This window comes from Pieris napi, chromosome 21, assembly GCF_905475465.1.
Source record: "Pieris napi chromosome 21, ilPieNapi1.2, whole genome shotgun sequence".
Classification (NCBI taxonomy): Eukaryota; Metazoa; Arthropoda; class Insecta; order Lepidoptera; family Pieridae; genus Pieris; species Pieris napi.
Window position 1 is genome coordinate 9,145,505 of NC_062254.1, and position 17,769 is coordinate 9,163,273.

At 32.2% G+C, this 17,769-nt stretch overlaps 1 protein-coding gene across 1 annotated transcript in view; it reads left to right on the forward strand.

Annotated features, from left to right (window-relative positions):
• Positions 1-202: 202 nt before the first annotated feature.
• Positions 203-17,769, forward strand: part of LOC125060467 — a 42,288-nt gene continuing 24,721 nt past the window's right edge. Inside the window, exon 1 of the mRNA XM_047665373.1 lies at positions 203-345. Coding sequence (XP_047521329.1) covers positions 309-345 — 37 coding nt within the window. The 5' untranslated portion in view covers positions 203-308. The remainder of the gene's footprint in view (positions 346-17,769) is intronic.

A 17,769-nucleotide genomic window follows, 5' to 3' on the forward strand; every position in this document is an offset into this window, starting at 1 on the left:
CGAGAAATGTTTTTTTGAAGAACGGGGTAAACGTAGGATTTAAATTCCAGAGGACTTGCGAATGTGTGGCCTTTTAATTGGTTCGCTCAGAAAATTACAAAATGGAGTAGCTGTTTTGTATAATTTTTAAAGGTATCACATACTTTAGTCGCATGAGTATTCATTAAGTGTCATTGTCAGCGCGCGCGCACTCATAAATGAATACAACTTCCAGTTTTGTTATAACTTTATTGTGCGATGGACGTATAGTGCGTGTATTGTCAATTGTGACATTTTAATTATCTGAACTATTTAATATAGCTACAAAAATGGGTGCAAAAGAAGGGATAGTAATATTTCATATTGGTAAGTTTAGGTCTCAAGATTCTACTTTAATTTTAAATTTACATAAACAGTTCCTTGGTCAATAAAAAAAATAGGTTCATACATGAGATGTTTGATTTGTTTCGGTAAAATGTCTGTTATCTGTCCGTTCGACCATCATCGGTCTATCGATTAAGATGACTAAATATTTTAGTTACAATTTATAGTGTTAAGTTTGTTTTGGGAACCCCGATACAGATAAGTTTTACTTAAGATCTAATGACAATCAGATTATGTAAGGAATAAATGCATTTTTTTTCTTGTTTTTTTTTGCGTCTCCCGCCGGGCCCGGGCGACTTCTGTCTATCAAACTAGCTGTTTTTAAAAAGCTATAATTTCAACTATATACTAATATTAACACATTCCCATACTTACAAATTAAAACATTTAATCACTGCTCTTAGTTAAAATTGAACTTATCTGGACCATAAGAATGCCGTAAGTGAAAAAAATGGAAACGATCTGTAAAAAAAATTATGAAATAAAAAATGTATGTTTAACACAAGGTAGTGTTATCTGTGATTAATGCTTTTTGAACTTATAAAGCTAAATTCTATAATCGCACATCGAGGCAGAATGCGACCACTATTTTGTGAAACCTGCCAGTACAAATATTTAAAAACCGATAAGACATATAGACCAGTGCCGATAATTTTTGAAACCAAAAAAAATTACAGTAGGATGAAACCCATTAGAAAAGCAGGGGAATATGATCAAAATGAAAGGAAAAATAAATTACGGTCGATCTGAGGTCGGGAAGGGGAAGGGGGGGGGGGGAGTTTTAAGGGTAAAAAACGGTTTATCTCGATTTCCGGCAAAACTAAAAGTCCTATCGAAGAAAACTAAGTGGCAAAGTTGTAGGTCATAAAAAGATCTACAACTTTTGTATTCACACATTTTTCACATAACCTCAAAATTTATGTGAAAAATTCAAAAAACCAACTTTTTGGTTTTTTATTTCTATCTTTTACAAAAATTTATTTTTTTAAACGAAATTTGTTGAAAACTTACCTTATTATGTCCCAAATATACTGTAATATATTTGATTAAAAATATTTATTTTTTCACCTTATTTTGAATTAATATCGAAAAAACACCCTAACTTTCAATCGAAAATTCTGACGTCAAACTTTCAGCTTTTTTCAAAAAGTTGGTGTGCTTTCAGTTCGTTGAAATCTCTACTTTCCTATGGTAAAAAAAAAATATATATATTACCATAGTAAATCTTCTCAGAAAATGCAAAAAATCGTATGCAGTAACGCCCAGACCCGTCATCCCCTTCCCTACTTCTCTATTCTTCTATCAAATTTTTGTAAAAGATAGAAATAAAAAACCAAAAAGTTGGTTTTTTGAATTTTTCACATAAATTTTGAGGTTATGTGAAAAATGTGTGAATACAAAAGTTTTAGATCTTTTAATAACCTACGACTTTGCCATTTAGTTTTCTTCGATAGGACTTTTAGTTTTGCCGGAAATCGAGATAAACCGTGTTTTACCCTTAAAACTCCCCCCCCCCCCTCCCCTTCCCGACCTCAGATCGACCGTAATTTATTTTTCCTTTCATTTTGATCATATTCCCCTGCTTTTCTAATGGGTTTCATCCTACTGTAATTTTTTTCACTTTTTATTATTTTTAAAGGCTATCTGCACTGGTCTAATAGGAGCTTCAAGAAGAGGGTGTACCTACTTCCTTTTAAAGCGGGCAACACACTCGTAAGCTTCTTGGTGTCGCAGGTGACCAAAGGCGGCGGTAAGCAATTCTTTTTAAGTGACCGGCTGACGGCCATTTGACATTTGTCCATTGAAAATTACGGTATAATAAATATATTTTATATGACGATCATCCTTCCGGTTTTGTATGTCAAACGCGTCGTAAACTTACATGGTTATGAAATGTTCATGGTATATTTCATTGGACTAAACAAAGTAAATTAACATCGAAACGTACCGGACCAAGCAATTCTCGAGACACTGTGAAGAAACCCATCGGAATTGTCTCAGGATAATTGAGTAAGGCGACCAGTTGAAATATTTCCACTTCTGGTGGTGTCGTGTTACCGACCGATGTGACGAGTTCTGATAATTGTCCTAGTTGATCCCTTATAATATCAACCTGTAACATTTTTAAAATTAAACAGTAAAATAAATCAGTGGCGCTACAACCTTTATACTATGTATTGTACTGTGTACTGTTTTATGATAGTTAATCATGATCTAATAGGTAATCAGCCTGTGCCTGACACGCCGGTTTCCTCGCAATTTCCTTCAGCGTTCGAGCGAATGTTAAATGCGCACATAGAAAGAAAGTCTTTTCGTGCACAGACCGGGATCGAACCTACGCCCTAAGGGATGAGAGGCGCAGGCTGAAGCCATTAGACCAACACTGCTCTATCATATTTACAAATCAATTATATAAATATTAATAGACCAACTCACGGACGGCCTTACCCATAATGTTTACGTTTCTAAACTATTAATATTCTAAACTTTTAATTTAAGATGTATGTACTATTTACACAAGAACAAATGTTCTACATAATGCAAAATAATATAGAATAATTTTGTCGGAAAAAAATATTTCTTTAAGGCAAATGATTTGATGTATGATTCAAAGGATCTGTACAGTATACGAGAGTCATCAAGACTGATAATCTTAACATGGTTCTTAACACTTACCTCTTTGCGCATTTGATACGATGCTTCCACATATAAAATAGCTCTAAATATATGCAATATTAGCCAAGCGAGTTCCAAACAAGACTGCATTATTTTATATTCATAATCTAAAAAGGTTTTAAACATTACATTTTAATTTTAAAAACATAAATTTACATAAAACTACAACTCGAAGTAACTAGAGTAAACATATCCATACATCCACCGTTGTGTTTATACCAAAAAACAAAAAGAGAACTCGTGATGTATGAAAAATAATATCACAGACACTAAAAATATATGACACAGAAGAATTTTTAGCGTGAACATAACAAGAAAGTTAACGCTAGGAAATCGCGCTGCGTAGTTGCATTTCCTATTAAGCTTTAAAAAATTAAGCGTAGTAATGGTGCTTGAATAATATGAGACATACCAGTCGTTGTAAACGTTACTGCGAAGTTGTAGACAGTACCTACTAAATTTACTGTAAACATTGATGATAAAATAACAGCCAATATATTGTCGGATGTGTTGTATTTAAAAAAGATATTACATGTGCTCACGAAAGCCTTGCTGAGAGCACCAACAGATATACGAATGTCACACATCGGGGGTTTGGGCTTTTTATCTGTACAAAAAAAAAATGCTTTATGAATTATTTTTATCGTTAAATGAACTTCTTAATGAGGAGTCATTTCTATAGTTAACATAAACTCAAACTCAAAATATATTCATATAGGTAAACAAATACACTTTTGAATCTGATGTACAATAATGTTGTTATTATCTACCTACATAATTTGTGATATCATTAGTACCTACACAAATGGAGCACCTTTTTCCACGGAACGGCCCATTTGACCTTGTTTCCGAAGTATCGGAGAGGCATGAGAGAGTGTGGAATCGACACACATCTTTTGGCATTCTGAAAAGGTGGGAGCTTGTAGTTTATTGCTTATCAGAATGCCAAATCATAAAATGACTGCTTCACGACTGATTTGAGAGCGACCGCCGATGCGAAAACCACTGAGTGAGTTCGAAAAGTGAGTTACAGAATCGCAGGGCAGCTAGTGTATATATAGATTTATGAGACTTAAATGTTGGAAGATATTTAGGTAAATACCTGATTTAATGTCAGCAATAATATCCATGAGTTCAAATTTAATAGTTTCCATATACTTGTGAATTTCAAATTTTATAAAACTCGATTTGAGCTCAATCAAATTTTGTGCAACTTGAACTGTGATATTTAAAAAATATCCCAAGAAAACGGCCTCTGAAAGAAATACAAAAAATAAACGATTAAATATTACGTTTTTGATTTCTTAGTTCTTAATTTATATATAACTAGCAGACCGGCCAAGCGTTGCTGTGGCTAAGGTTTTATTTATATTACATAGTAGTACCCTATTCAAGGGAAACGGTAGGAGAACACCAGTCATGGGGACCACCATACTTTTTTGTTGGTAATGCCATTAAATTGTAGCTTATGTGAAACATTGCTACTTTTAACACAGCGCCATCTGTTAGAATTGTGACTATCAAATAATTTCCAATAAAATAATATTGCGGGTATAAATTGAGATGTAAATTGTAAGCTTTTAAGTTAGATCAAACTGCACACGGTGTGCAAGTTTGATTGAAATCGGTTAGGTAGTTTAGGAGTCCATAGCGGACAAACAACGTGACACGTAATTTATATATATTAAGATTAATACGCAAGCGATAGTGCGTAAATGGCGTTCTTTAGTTTCGAAGGCCAAGTCGGAGTAGTGGTAGTAAAAATGCGCAAAATTAGGGTCAATTTTATATATTGATAGTACCCCTTTGATTACGTTTAATTTTTCGTTTGCACTTAGAATTTAGTAAAACAGACTGACCTACCAATATTTGTAAATCCCTCAATATCTATATAAAATAAAAAAGACACAATTGTTTCCTTAACCTGCTTTCCTTTTTATCTCCTTTACGATCGGGTTCGCAATTTGTAATTAAATAATTTTCATTATTTTATAAATTATCATAAATAATATCTAAAAACCCTCCAGTCCTTAGTTAAAAACCTATTTAAGAAAGCGTCAGCAGTGAAATTTTCCTATCGAGGTAGGAATTTATTTAAAGATTTTTTTACCTTACCTTCGAATTTTTTGTAAAATATATACAGACCAAAACTATTTCCAATTCGTAGTAAAAAAAACAACATGATCAAAAGAGATCGCCTTCGCTCTCTTGCAAGATTATTTTTTTTATTTATCTGAAAAAAGAACACACGTATTTAGCCCCATCTCAACGCTGTCCCTTTGTGCTGGCTTGTGAGTGTGTGCATGTGAACGAAATATAAAACGGTACGTATGATAGTAATTGAACAAATCACGTTAAGACGTGTTAGACTAAAGACATTGTTGACCAATTACAATCAAACGTAACGCGGGTCCCGGGTTCGATCCCCGGCTGAGACGAACATCGATGTGATGAGCATTTGGTGTTGTGCTTAGGTCTTGGGTGTTTAAATATGTATTTATATGTCTATCTATCTATAATATGTATGTATATCCGTTGCCTAGTACCCGTAACACAAGCTTCACCAGCTTAGCATGGGACTAGGTCAATTGGTGTGTATTTTCTTACAAAAAAATGGGGCCGTTCAAGTATTACGTAAGCAGCTATACTGCAATGTTTCCCCACTCCCTCCTCTTGTCAGCAAAAGTAATAAGCTCTCAAAAATAATAGAACATAAACGTATTATTTTATGTAGGAATCCTCGAAAATACATTTCGTGTTCAAGCATAGACAATGTGGGGATGATATGTGTCAAAAAGAAAATAATTACTGTTGACGTAATCACCAAATAAGAAAATCAAAGACAATATAGTGCTTAAGTATTAATATATGTGGATGTTATTAAAGAATAATTACCGGAATGCAATCTATCAATGATTCCAAACTACCTTTACTGCATAATATGGCAATGTTTAAAAACATTGTTTGTGCAATCCAATCAAGCATCCTTAATGCCAAAGAAATTACATCAATACCCTCCGTTATTTTCGAAGAAGTTATGTAGAAGAATAATGATGTCAAATGCAAACCATCTGAAAAGTTATAAGTTATGAGCCTATATGCTAAACAAAACAGTGTCCTTACACAGTTTTTAAAACCAGATTTGATCTAAATCTGATCTCTTAATTACTATAAATATAATAAAAGTAGTCAATCACTCGATAGCTAATGATATCAGTACCCAGGCTGTGGATTTTTTAAGCTATGCCAGTTTCGTCATGATGCTTTCTCGTACAAGCAATTGTTAAATGCATGTCAAATGCAAAAATCATGAGGAAATTTGCATACATTAACCCAAAACTCGACGGCATCAAGTATGAAGCTAATGTCCTACTTTTCCATTAGAAAAAACAATTGATCATAGAGCGACAGAAATCAAACCTAAAAGGTTGTAATTATATTGATTTGTACTTACCAAGAAAAACTATAAATATATACTCATAATACGAGGACTTGAAAAGTTCTATACGACAACCATCTTCTACTGGGTCAAATCTAATAGGAGCCAAACCAAACAAACGTGATAATCTCAGTAAAAACATAAATGAACCGTTTACAACGCATGGTCCACCCATGGCCAAGTTGAGTATAGTTAAAAGTGTATAGTAACTAATTAGGCTACGGAGTTCTACTTGCTCGTGTAACCAAATAACCAGCTACAATGTCAAAGCTTTCTGTAAATAATACATGTTAGATTAAATCGACGGCTTTTAAGCTCCAAGCGAGTTTATAATTTTATTACACTATAATTACACTCCTATCCGTAGGTATGGGCTCAACTATAGCGCGGATGTTATGTACTGACTACAACAAACAGAATTTAACGTGATTATAATATATACAGGTCAAAATCTTTAAACGATAAGTATTATTATAATTTTATAAACAAAAGTGGCAAAAAATTTTTTTTGATTGATTAAGTTTTTTAATATATTAGTTTAGTATATTTCTATTGGAATATTAAAATATAAACATATAACATATAATAAATTTAAAAAAATCACTTTTTTACCGGATTGAAGTTATGTATTATTATAAATTAATAGTAATAATATTAAAATCAATATAAACAATCCACGAAAATAGCCGTGAGCCATTTCTGCCAAAACCCTTCATCTTTTAGTCGATACTAACATCGGGGAAATAAATACAGATAATACAACATTTTCTACAGCTGTGATACTTTTTGACATTCAACATCTTTTGTCTTCAGTCACCGTGACCACGCACGCTGTAAAGCACGCGAAACGTCGGAAAATTTTAAAATTATGTCAAATAATTGTAAATTTATAGTAATACATAACTTCAATCCGGTAAAAAAGTGGTTTTTTTTTAATGTGTAAAAGTTATGTCAATAAAAGACAATTCTATGAATAAATTTCCTTATTTAAAATTAAAAAAAAAAAAATACAAAAAAAATAAAATAGAAACGAGTTCGTTTTATATTTTAAAACAACATATTTACGTACAGTATAACATGTACGAGTTTTTGTCTCGGATAACCAGGACATCCGAGACAAAAACTCCAATGTCAGAGAAAACAGACGTCTTAGCAGGCATAGATCTGATGTGATACGTCATACCGCATCCACGTTTATTATTATGACACATATTTTGTACGTCAATGTCATTATCTTTGGTTACTTTATAATAGATCTCATAATAGCCTACTGCATTAGCCTCAAGGATATAGAACCTATTACCTTATCAGTAGATTCTTATATAACTAACAAAGTTGTTCTTTTGTTTTGAACATGTAACTATGGAGAATTCATAATCAGTTTTCGTATACAATTTTATGAAATATAAGTTTATTATTTCAGTTTTCTTAATAACCCTAATATAATTTTCTATTTTCAATTTGAATAACGGGCGAAATGTATTCAAAACTAAATATGACCTGAGGAAAATTTGAGACAAATATTTTTATTATTAGAAATATTTATTATTATTTTTTTAAGAGAGGAGGCCTATGGCCATTAGTGGGACATATATTACGTGTTATTGAGTACTCTGAAAATCTCTAAGTTTATTAAAATTAAACTGAGTACAACGTGACGATTTTTACTGATGGGGCCCCATCAAAAGAATTTGCCCCGGGCCCCAGATGGTATAGTTACGCCACTTAAGGGCTTCACTTGATGTTAAGTGATACCGTCCGCTGCCCATGGGCATACACTGCCAAGAAGCTCGGAAGTGCCTTGCTGGACAATTTATTCCGTATTCCTTGTTTCACAATAATGATCAAATGAATCATCAAGATGAACCTTATGTGTGTTTTTATTGAACATAAAAGACCCCGAGACACTGTTTATCAGCCCAACAGCATTTGCACAAGTTTATTTATCAAAACCACTTGTTGAAAGATTTCCCTTGTCCGATTCCGTTCAAAGATATCATTCATTCCGACTATTAAGAGTTCAGATAATTGTTATTCATCAGTTTTTAAAAGAGCCTAACAACAGGCTTTACACCTTTACCTGTTGTAAGTCATGCTCCAACTTACTAGCATTCATGAAAATGTGATAGTGAGTATCATTTATTTTAAGTTTATTATACGCTTTGTGTATAGTATTAGTAAAGCTTAAAAAGCTCTTTTCTCTGTGTGTGCGCTGCGTACATCCCTGTCATAATGGCTTCATGGTATCGGATCATTATCAATCCTTGGCTGTCCCAACATTCGATGATCTTACTAGCGAAGCCTCTAATTCTTGCGTATCTTTTGTCGATTGAAAATGGTTATTAAATATATTAGTTACTTTACCTCTGACTTAAATATATTTTTATTTATTTACACTTCGTTGCAAATAAAAGAAACACAATACATAAAAATTATAAGCGATGCAACGGACGGCCTTATCGCTAATAAGCGATCTCTTCCAGGCAACCCTAGTTAAGAGAAAAACTAAAAAAAAAAAAGAAACATGCGTGCGAGAAGTGCAGAATCCTTAATCTAAAGTAATACAAAAAAATAAAAATATTAATAACAAACTAAAAACTTAAAAGCTTATCTTACAATATAGTCGCAGAAAAAGCCAAAGAATATATGTAAGAAAAATATTATTAAAATTTTAGGTCTACTGCAGGTCTTCGATTATTTTTATTTTATAAACCATAAGAGATCAGCCCCCTGTACCTATAAAATGCTGGGTCAATAATAGCAAAGGCCCTTGGTTATTTATAGGTGCTCAAAAAATACAATCTAAAATTTTTTTGATTTTATAATACAACTGTAAAAGTTCAGTTTTACTCTGTACGTTACGTAATTTCATAAAGATGCGTACTACATTTTGCAAAGTGCTACGCTATCATACATGACCTAAATATCTTAAACTGTTTCATAAACGCACTATGAACAACAAACTGTGATTGAATGCTTTGTCTTTTTCACTCTACTGATAAATATGCAAAACATTATTTTACTATTGTACAATATGTTCATTTCATATTAACTGTTACTTAAGCCATCAAGTATAACAAGTTCATTAGGTATACATCCGGAATCTAAAATATCACTATTTCATGCTTCTTTAAATCAGTCGTTAACTAGTCGATTTAATTACGTACTTTAATTTCAACGTTCTAACGTATGAAAGATAATTTAATTACCAACTCTAAGATTAAGTAAGTAAGTACTAAGTAAGTTAAATAAACAGAACGACCATTTGTGCACAGCTTCGAACCTACGACCAGTGAGAGGAGTAGCACGATGGAACCACTAAGCCAAATCTGTATCCACAGTAGATCCACTTTTTGGAACCGGTTCAAAAAATATCTAGCAGTAGATGCAAAATCATGACCTCCTCCATCTACCGACCCGGTATTGTGATTGTTCCACCTCATATATATTTATTATTATTATAAAAATAATGTATTATTTTACGCTAATTATGTTTTTCGGTAGTTAGTAAAGAAATATAAAGACTCTTTCATATTAAATTTATTTTGCTTTTCTTATATGTTAAGATGTTCTTATGTATCTTAGGTAAGATTTTCATTATGTTCATGTATGAACGTAAAAAATACTAAAAAAAATGTATATACAATTATTTCCATTTCTCAAAGGCGTAGAATGGACCAAATGCAATCAAACTCTCCGCCACCCTTTTTAATTGTCATGTAACTTATTTTACTAAATGCTTGTATGGAGCTGGAACTTACAACATGCTTCACTTAACATGGATTTCTTTAAATAGCTGGGAGTAAACAGATGGCTCAACTGATTTAACGTGATACCGCCCATGGACACTCCTTGACATTACCAGGCGCGCAAGAACATTTCCGGATTTTTAAGAAACAGTTTTCTTGAACGACCATAAGTCTAATTGGCTTGGATACTTTAGTGGTTCCACATAGTGGTGGTACGCGGCAAAGTCAGTAGTGGAACGACAGACTTCGAGGAAATAGAGGTGGAATTTCGTATCCTGCCTTGACATCCGATGATGAAACTCAGCTGCAAGTTTTAATCCGGACACTTTCCATGTTACCATGATGCGGTAGAAGTTGCAGAGGGTCCCAACATCTCAACGCAACGTCAAAGAATCCAACCGCTCAGATTTGATTGGCGATTGGTCATCGAGAATTTGAATTGCTCTTAGTAGAATACGTCCTAATGGAACTACTGGGCGATAGTTGGACGGATCAGAGCGGTTTTTTTCAGTATGTATTGAAGTGGTCTACCAGCACTTCGGGACAATGCCGAGCCAGTACAGGTACTCAAAAAGGCGCATTAAAACCGCAGTCAACTCAGGAGCATAACTATGCAGTACAATTGGGGGGATGCCATCAGGACCAACCCTTGTTTCTTAGGCTTATAATTAATAATTTCTAAAAATTTAAATTAAACGTATAGTCTACCAATTTATATTATGGCTATTCCTGTATTTCGAGTCCTCTTGTATTTATTGATATTGATAGTTAAATTTTACTTAAACCTAGTATGTGAATCGAAATGTGTTAAAAGCTTTCGAACCATAGATATAATTTAATTGATGATTGAGTGCATAGGTTAACTATTTTAAAACTACCTTCGCTGAATTTGAATTAACACCATATCGTCATTTAAAAAAAATACTATAAGTTTTACAAATACGATTTTGTTCTTTTATGAATGAATCGAAATGTTATCACTTCGAGATTTTTTTATTGTTTTATATCAAATAAAAATACAATATTCAACAATTTCTTTTAATATACAAGTGCATACAGGAAGATTTACTATATAAAGTTAATAATCATAATCATGTCATATATTTCATAATAGATTACTTAAAAATAGAGTACTGAATTTTTTTATTGTAACGCCGTTTATTTTCAAAGAAGTTTGCTGGAGAAGCGCGCATATTACACATTTTCTAAATTACTTACTTGACTACGACTACCATGTCATGTGGAACTTGGTGTAATGGTTGCAGCTCCTTACAAACGTTGTGTAAAACAAGAAACCTGGCGATTAAAATGAGTGGCGGAGTGTTTATTGCTAGTTGTTCTCTTCTGTTCAACGCCCTTGATTTGAGAATACTTCTTTTTTGACGTTCATTCTGTACATTGTGTTACCTATATGAATAAATGATTTTTGACTTGACTTGAATACTGTTACAGATAAGATTGTTCACTCACTCCAATCCAATCACTCAACATTAGGTGGTTCGCCTTACGGGCACTGAATCTCTAGTAAGACACTGACATAAGGAAACGAACATGAACAATGAGGTTAAGAAAATATATATAAAACAATGGCCGTGGTCCATCTTTCAATTGAATATACTTTTAAATTTATATTTATTTTTATTTCTTAAATCAAGGTTGTAGAACGGGCGAAAAGAACTACAAGTGAACAAGCTTTATTAAAAAAAATGTTTGTGAGGAGCTGCGACCACAACTAATTTACACGAGTGACGATACTTTTTTTTGGAGTCCGATGGCCACTAAAGCCACAAAGGGATTTTCACTTCAGATATAAGAATTGTGCAGAATTATCTATACTGTTGTAATATATTTTGTTACTTTAGTAAATAGGGTTAATTTAACCTATCTGGACTGTAACAATACTGTAGGTGAAAACTGTAGATAGTATCTGTAATAAAATAATATTAAAAATATGATTTAATCTCTTAAAGCATATTATTATTAACTAATAATCTTAATGCGATTAAACAAAATAATAATTTAAGAGATAACAATAACAATCATAAATAGTACCGTGCTTGTTACCATAGTAACCAATCATTTTTGGTACCTTGAATTTAAGACACGTTAAGTTTGAAAATAATACACGAATTCCGACCAGGGATCATAAGCAGCGGCCGTACTCGAGTACGACGCGTAGGCAGTGTGTCCACGGGTTTCACTTAGCTTCAGATGTACCTCCTGACAATTTGTGCCTGATTATAATAAAACTACCAATGATAAAACGTTATATACAAGTTATATTTACCGGACCAATCAGTCCTCGAGACACTGTGAAAAAACCCATAGGCATCAGCACAGGATTATTGATTAATACGGCCAACTGAAAAATTTCCACTTCCAGAGGCATTATTTTTCCAACAGACGTCACTAATTGAGATAATTGTGCTATTTGATATCTTATTTCGTCCACCTGTCGATTTAAAATTTAAATAGTACGACTTACTTACTATGTACGTTTGACCGGAAATAGGACTGGATAAAATACGAAATATAAATGGATTTGTCTGAAGGAGACTTTATAGGGTTCTCATATGTAGGATTTTTCAGTCTGTCTTTGTGCGAGGTATAATTTGTACAACTGTTATTTTAACGTGAGGTTAGTTATGATTAATTAAACAAATTAATAGGCTATATTCTACTAATTGCATTCTGTAATTTTTGAAAAACCAAAATACAGATTACAAAAAAAAACTACAAAGTCGAAATTAGATGCGTATGTATGAAAGAGGATTTTAATTCTTTTTTCCCTTTAAAAGTAGAGCATAAATATATTTAACACGTTCGTTATTGAAAATTATTTAATCTGTATTTAAAAAAATATATAATACAATTTAAATAACTCGCTTAAATGACTTACTTCCTTGCTTATTTCCGACGATGCATCCACGTATAAAATAACTCTGAATAAATGAAACAACAACCAACCAAGTTCCACAAATATTTTATACGTCTTAATATCTGTAAAAAATAGATAGAAACTATAAACTAAAATAGAGATTCACAAAAGAGAGTGGTTCAATCTATCCCGCAATTGTTTATAGAATTGACGTGACCAAACATGTTTTCACATAGAAGTTTCGAATAAGTAGTTCGCCATACTATTACCCGCATAAGTCCAATACATACCAGTTGATGTGCAAGCTTGTGAGAAATTGTACATAGTTCTGATTAAATTTATTGTACACGTTGATGATAATGCCATGGCCAGTAAATGATCAGAAACATAGTATTTATAACAAATGTTACATACAGTCACAAAAGCCTTACTGAGCGCCCGAAGAGATATCAAAATATCAGACATATGTGGTTTGGTCTTCTTATCTGTAAATTGGTAAGAATCATCAGCTTTATTTTTAACTATTTATTAAGAAGTTATAGATATAATTAAATATGAAAAATGAATAATTAAAATTATTTTTAAATTTTGCCATATTAACGCCACTTGTTGTTGGTTGGTATGTTGGTATTTGCAATATTCCAGTGTATTTTAATTTCCGAACTTTTTTAACGAAAGTTGCCTGGAATATTATTGATGGGCTTATATTGATAAACCTAAAAATACTTCAACTTTATAGTTTAAATACTATATACAATAATATATATCTGTAGTCTGTGGTCATAGATCAGACAATGATAAGTACATTCGTTCATATATCGAGTGTTTCATATTTTAATAGTGCCTTCAACATTTCTTAATAATATTTAATTGCTTGACCTGTAAAGTAATGAAATTGCATTTATCATATTCTGACCTATGACCACATAATTATAATATAATATGTATACTTTATATATGTATGTGTATATATACAATATAAATGTTCGGGTTTTCTTTGTTTCCTAATTTAAATATATTTATTTCATAAAAAAAGTATGTGTCTTTGCGTCCTTTAAAATATTTGCTATAAGCAACAACAACAATAACTATTTTAGATACAAAAGTTATCACTAACCTGATTTTATGTCAGCAGTAATAGCTGCGAGTTCAATTTTGATTGTTTCTAAATACTTATGTAATTCCAATTTTATAAAGCACACATTAAGCTCAATCACTGTTAACATAAGCTGAAAGAATATTCCGAGAAAAATATCCACTGCCACTATAACAAATTAATATAAATTAAAATATTTCTGTATCTTTTTTCTTCATATTTTATAATTTATAAATAAAATTTAGGCAAGGTTTTATTTCCAGTTTATAAATGGATGGTTTAATCGTGACACTCTTAACCATAGAGTAATGGATTAAATTCTTTCTACGACAAAATTGTAAATTTAAAATAAGTCTATCAAAATGCTTGCCTATCGTCAAAACATATATTTCAATATATTTTCAATTGCAATTTAAAAAACAAAACAAACTACCTTCGATGTTTGCGGTGTAGATAAATGGAAGCAAGCACAAAATCATTCGTAAAGTAGCAAATAAAGTGATCAATATATATCGTCTCCGCTCTTTTACTATATTATATTCTTTATTTATCTGCAAAAGTTAAACATATGTTATACATTTATCATTATAAGAAGTGTTATTTTATTTTAAAGTTCATAGTTCATAATAATTTAAACATAATTGTTCCTAGTGTTTTCCCATTTTGTCCTCTCTTCAAATAAACTCTTTTAAAGCCTCAACTAGCATCGGGATACTGGGCGTTGACATATCGAATGACATTCAGATTCATTTGACGGTCATTTGGAAGGAAAGGCTTTTAATTAGCCTATAAGAATCTTGGTCTAATCTGCAAAGCGCGACGGTAGTTCTACCAAGCCATCCTTGCAAATCTATAAAGCGCAAATTTGGCCTGACATGGAGTACTGTTTCTGGAGCTCCCCAGAACGAGCTCTTTCCACTTGACCGTATTCAAAGTAGACCGGTTCCAATCGTAGACGATCAGATACTGTCCGAACGGTTTGATACTTGGTGTTGCGCATCTCTGCATCTTCTACCGCATTTATCATGGAAAGTGTTCCGTGGAGTTGTTCGGAATAATACCTATAGCACCGCACGGTTACCGCATCATGTGGCTGCGCTCTAACAAGCCTTCTGACGTGTGTGACTGTGTAAGTGTTCATGTCCTGCTCGTTTACCACTTGTTCCACAAAAAAACTTACCTAAACGACTTACGCACTTGAAATTGGAAAAAAATATCATTTTCTTTCTCATATTTAAAATTTTAGCCACACGTGATAGGCTTATTTTATCAAAACCATAGCAATCCATAAATAAATAATTTCAATACACCCATCAAAAATTACAAAACATAAGCTCAATCTGTGCCATGTTATATTATGTAACTTTTGCAATAAAATAGTAATATTTACCGGAACGCATTCTATAAATACGCTCATACGAGTTTTACTGCTTAATACTGCAATGTTCAAAAACATCAATAACGGTAACCAATTTATCACTTTTATTATAAATAAAATAAGATGATCATTTTCGAAAATTCCCCGATAAAGGTTGTGATAGTAAAATTTGACCTGCAGAACATCTGAAAAGTCATTCGTAAGTTAATAGTAAATATTCTACATTAAATTATTACTAAATAATAAATTATTAATAGTTTTTCCAAATTAATTTTACTGAAATAAATGTTACTTACTAATAATTCCCACAAATACATACTCATAATACGAAGCCTTTAAAAGTTCTATACGACACCCATCTTCAACTGGCTTAAAAGTGATAGGAGCCAAACCAAATACTCGGGATATCCTTAATATAAACAGGAATGAACCATTTACTACGCATGATCCGTCCGTAGCCATAATTATATTGTTTTGTCTACAAAGTGCTACGAGTAAGTGTAGCAATAATTATTCTGCTACATCGTAGCCATCAGCACTTTATTACTATACGTATGAGTATTATACTCATATCTCTACGGTAGATCTGAAATACACACATAGAATTTTGTTGCCCTAGTAGCTTAGGTGGTGACGCATTATAAATAGGAATATTATATTATGTATATAACTATATGACTAATGACTATACCATGATCGAGGGAATAAAAAGTTTGTAAGAGTTATTAATTCTTTACGAACATTACAAATATTTTATTTTGAATAATATTGCCCACTCGATTTTAATTAATATCTTAGGTTACCTATCTTTAAACAAAATCTTTTTTAATACGTGCATGTCCGGCGCGACAACCGCGCGGGGCACATCTAGTTCCTTATGAAATGAAAAAACTACTACATTAGCCTAATAAACATACAATCTTTTCAGTTATCAGTATGAACAAACATAGTCGTTATTTTGTTTTGTAATATGTAACTATGGAGAATTAACATCGATTTTTTCGAATTTTGAATACATTTATAACATATTCACTTATAATACCACAAGAGCTTCAAAATTATCGGGTATTTCCCGATAGGTTCGTTGCAAACAATTAATATAGTCGTCATGACGACTATAAGTCGTCATGACGACTATATTTGTTTGCAGGGAACCTTGAGGGAAATGCCCGATAATTTTGAAGCTCGTGTGGTATTCGGGGGATTATTTTTCCGACCCAAATGTCGGCCAATAGAATTGCACCATGAGACGAAATGTACAGTTAACAAATAAGAATTTCATAATGAATAAAACAACTACTTAATACTTTTCTTGAAGCAACGACCAGAGAAAATTTTCACAAAAAATTATCAGTATAATACCATGTAGGTTGTACCACGTAACGTCGAATGGTGCAATTCTATTGGCCGATATTTGGGTCGGAAAAATAATCAAATTTATTCGTAAACATAATCGAAACACTGACCGATAAGTATTGTAAAACGAAGGAATATGTTGGTCTTTTAGATTCTAACGCCATCGTAATGCGCTACTGAAGATAAAAAAGCAATGTTTGTCTTGTTTAAGTTTAAGTAAGTTTTGTTGGTCCTTTATCGATTTTTTAATCAACAAAAACGTTTATGATACTACTTTTATACAGTAGAAGACAAGAAATAGAAATTAGATTTTTGGGAAACTATAGATATATTAGGGTAGCTTATGTGTTCATCGGACATATAAGGATTAGGAAAATATAAGTTTTCAGTACTACAAATTAATTAATATTTGCTTAGTATTCTAGAATAAGTTTAAAACGTAGAACTACTATCAAATACTGTTGTGTACTGTGTACGTATGGAATTTCTAGAAACACTTTTTGGCCAAAAAATATTTATTACTAATTAGTCTATCAATGTGCTGCTTTAAATTAACCTAACATTTATATAATGTGTTAAAATTAATATAAAAATGCTTAAACTCCTTTCCAAGTGAATGGTTACAGACATATATATAACATATTCATGATATAAGTTATGATATATATTCACAATAGCATATATTCTATTCCATTGTATGCCTTGACGTCCATAGTTCCATAACTGAGTGCTTCTTATGGCAATTTTTGCCGCCCACCACCACCATGTGGAATCAGCTGCCCACTGAAGTATTTCTGTATCAATTTGACTTAGGGTCCTTCAAAAAAAAAGAGA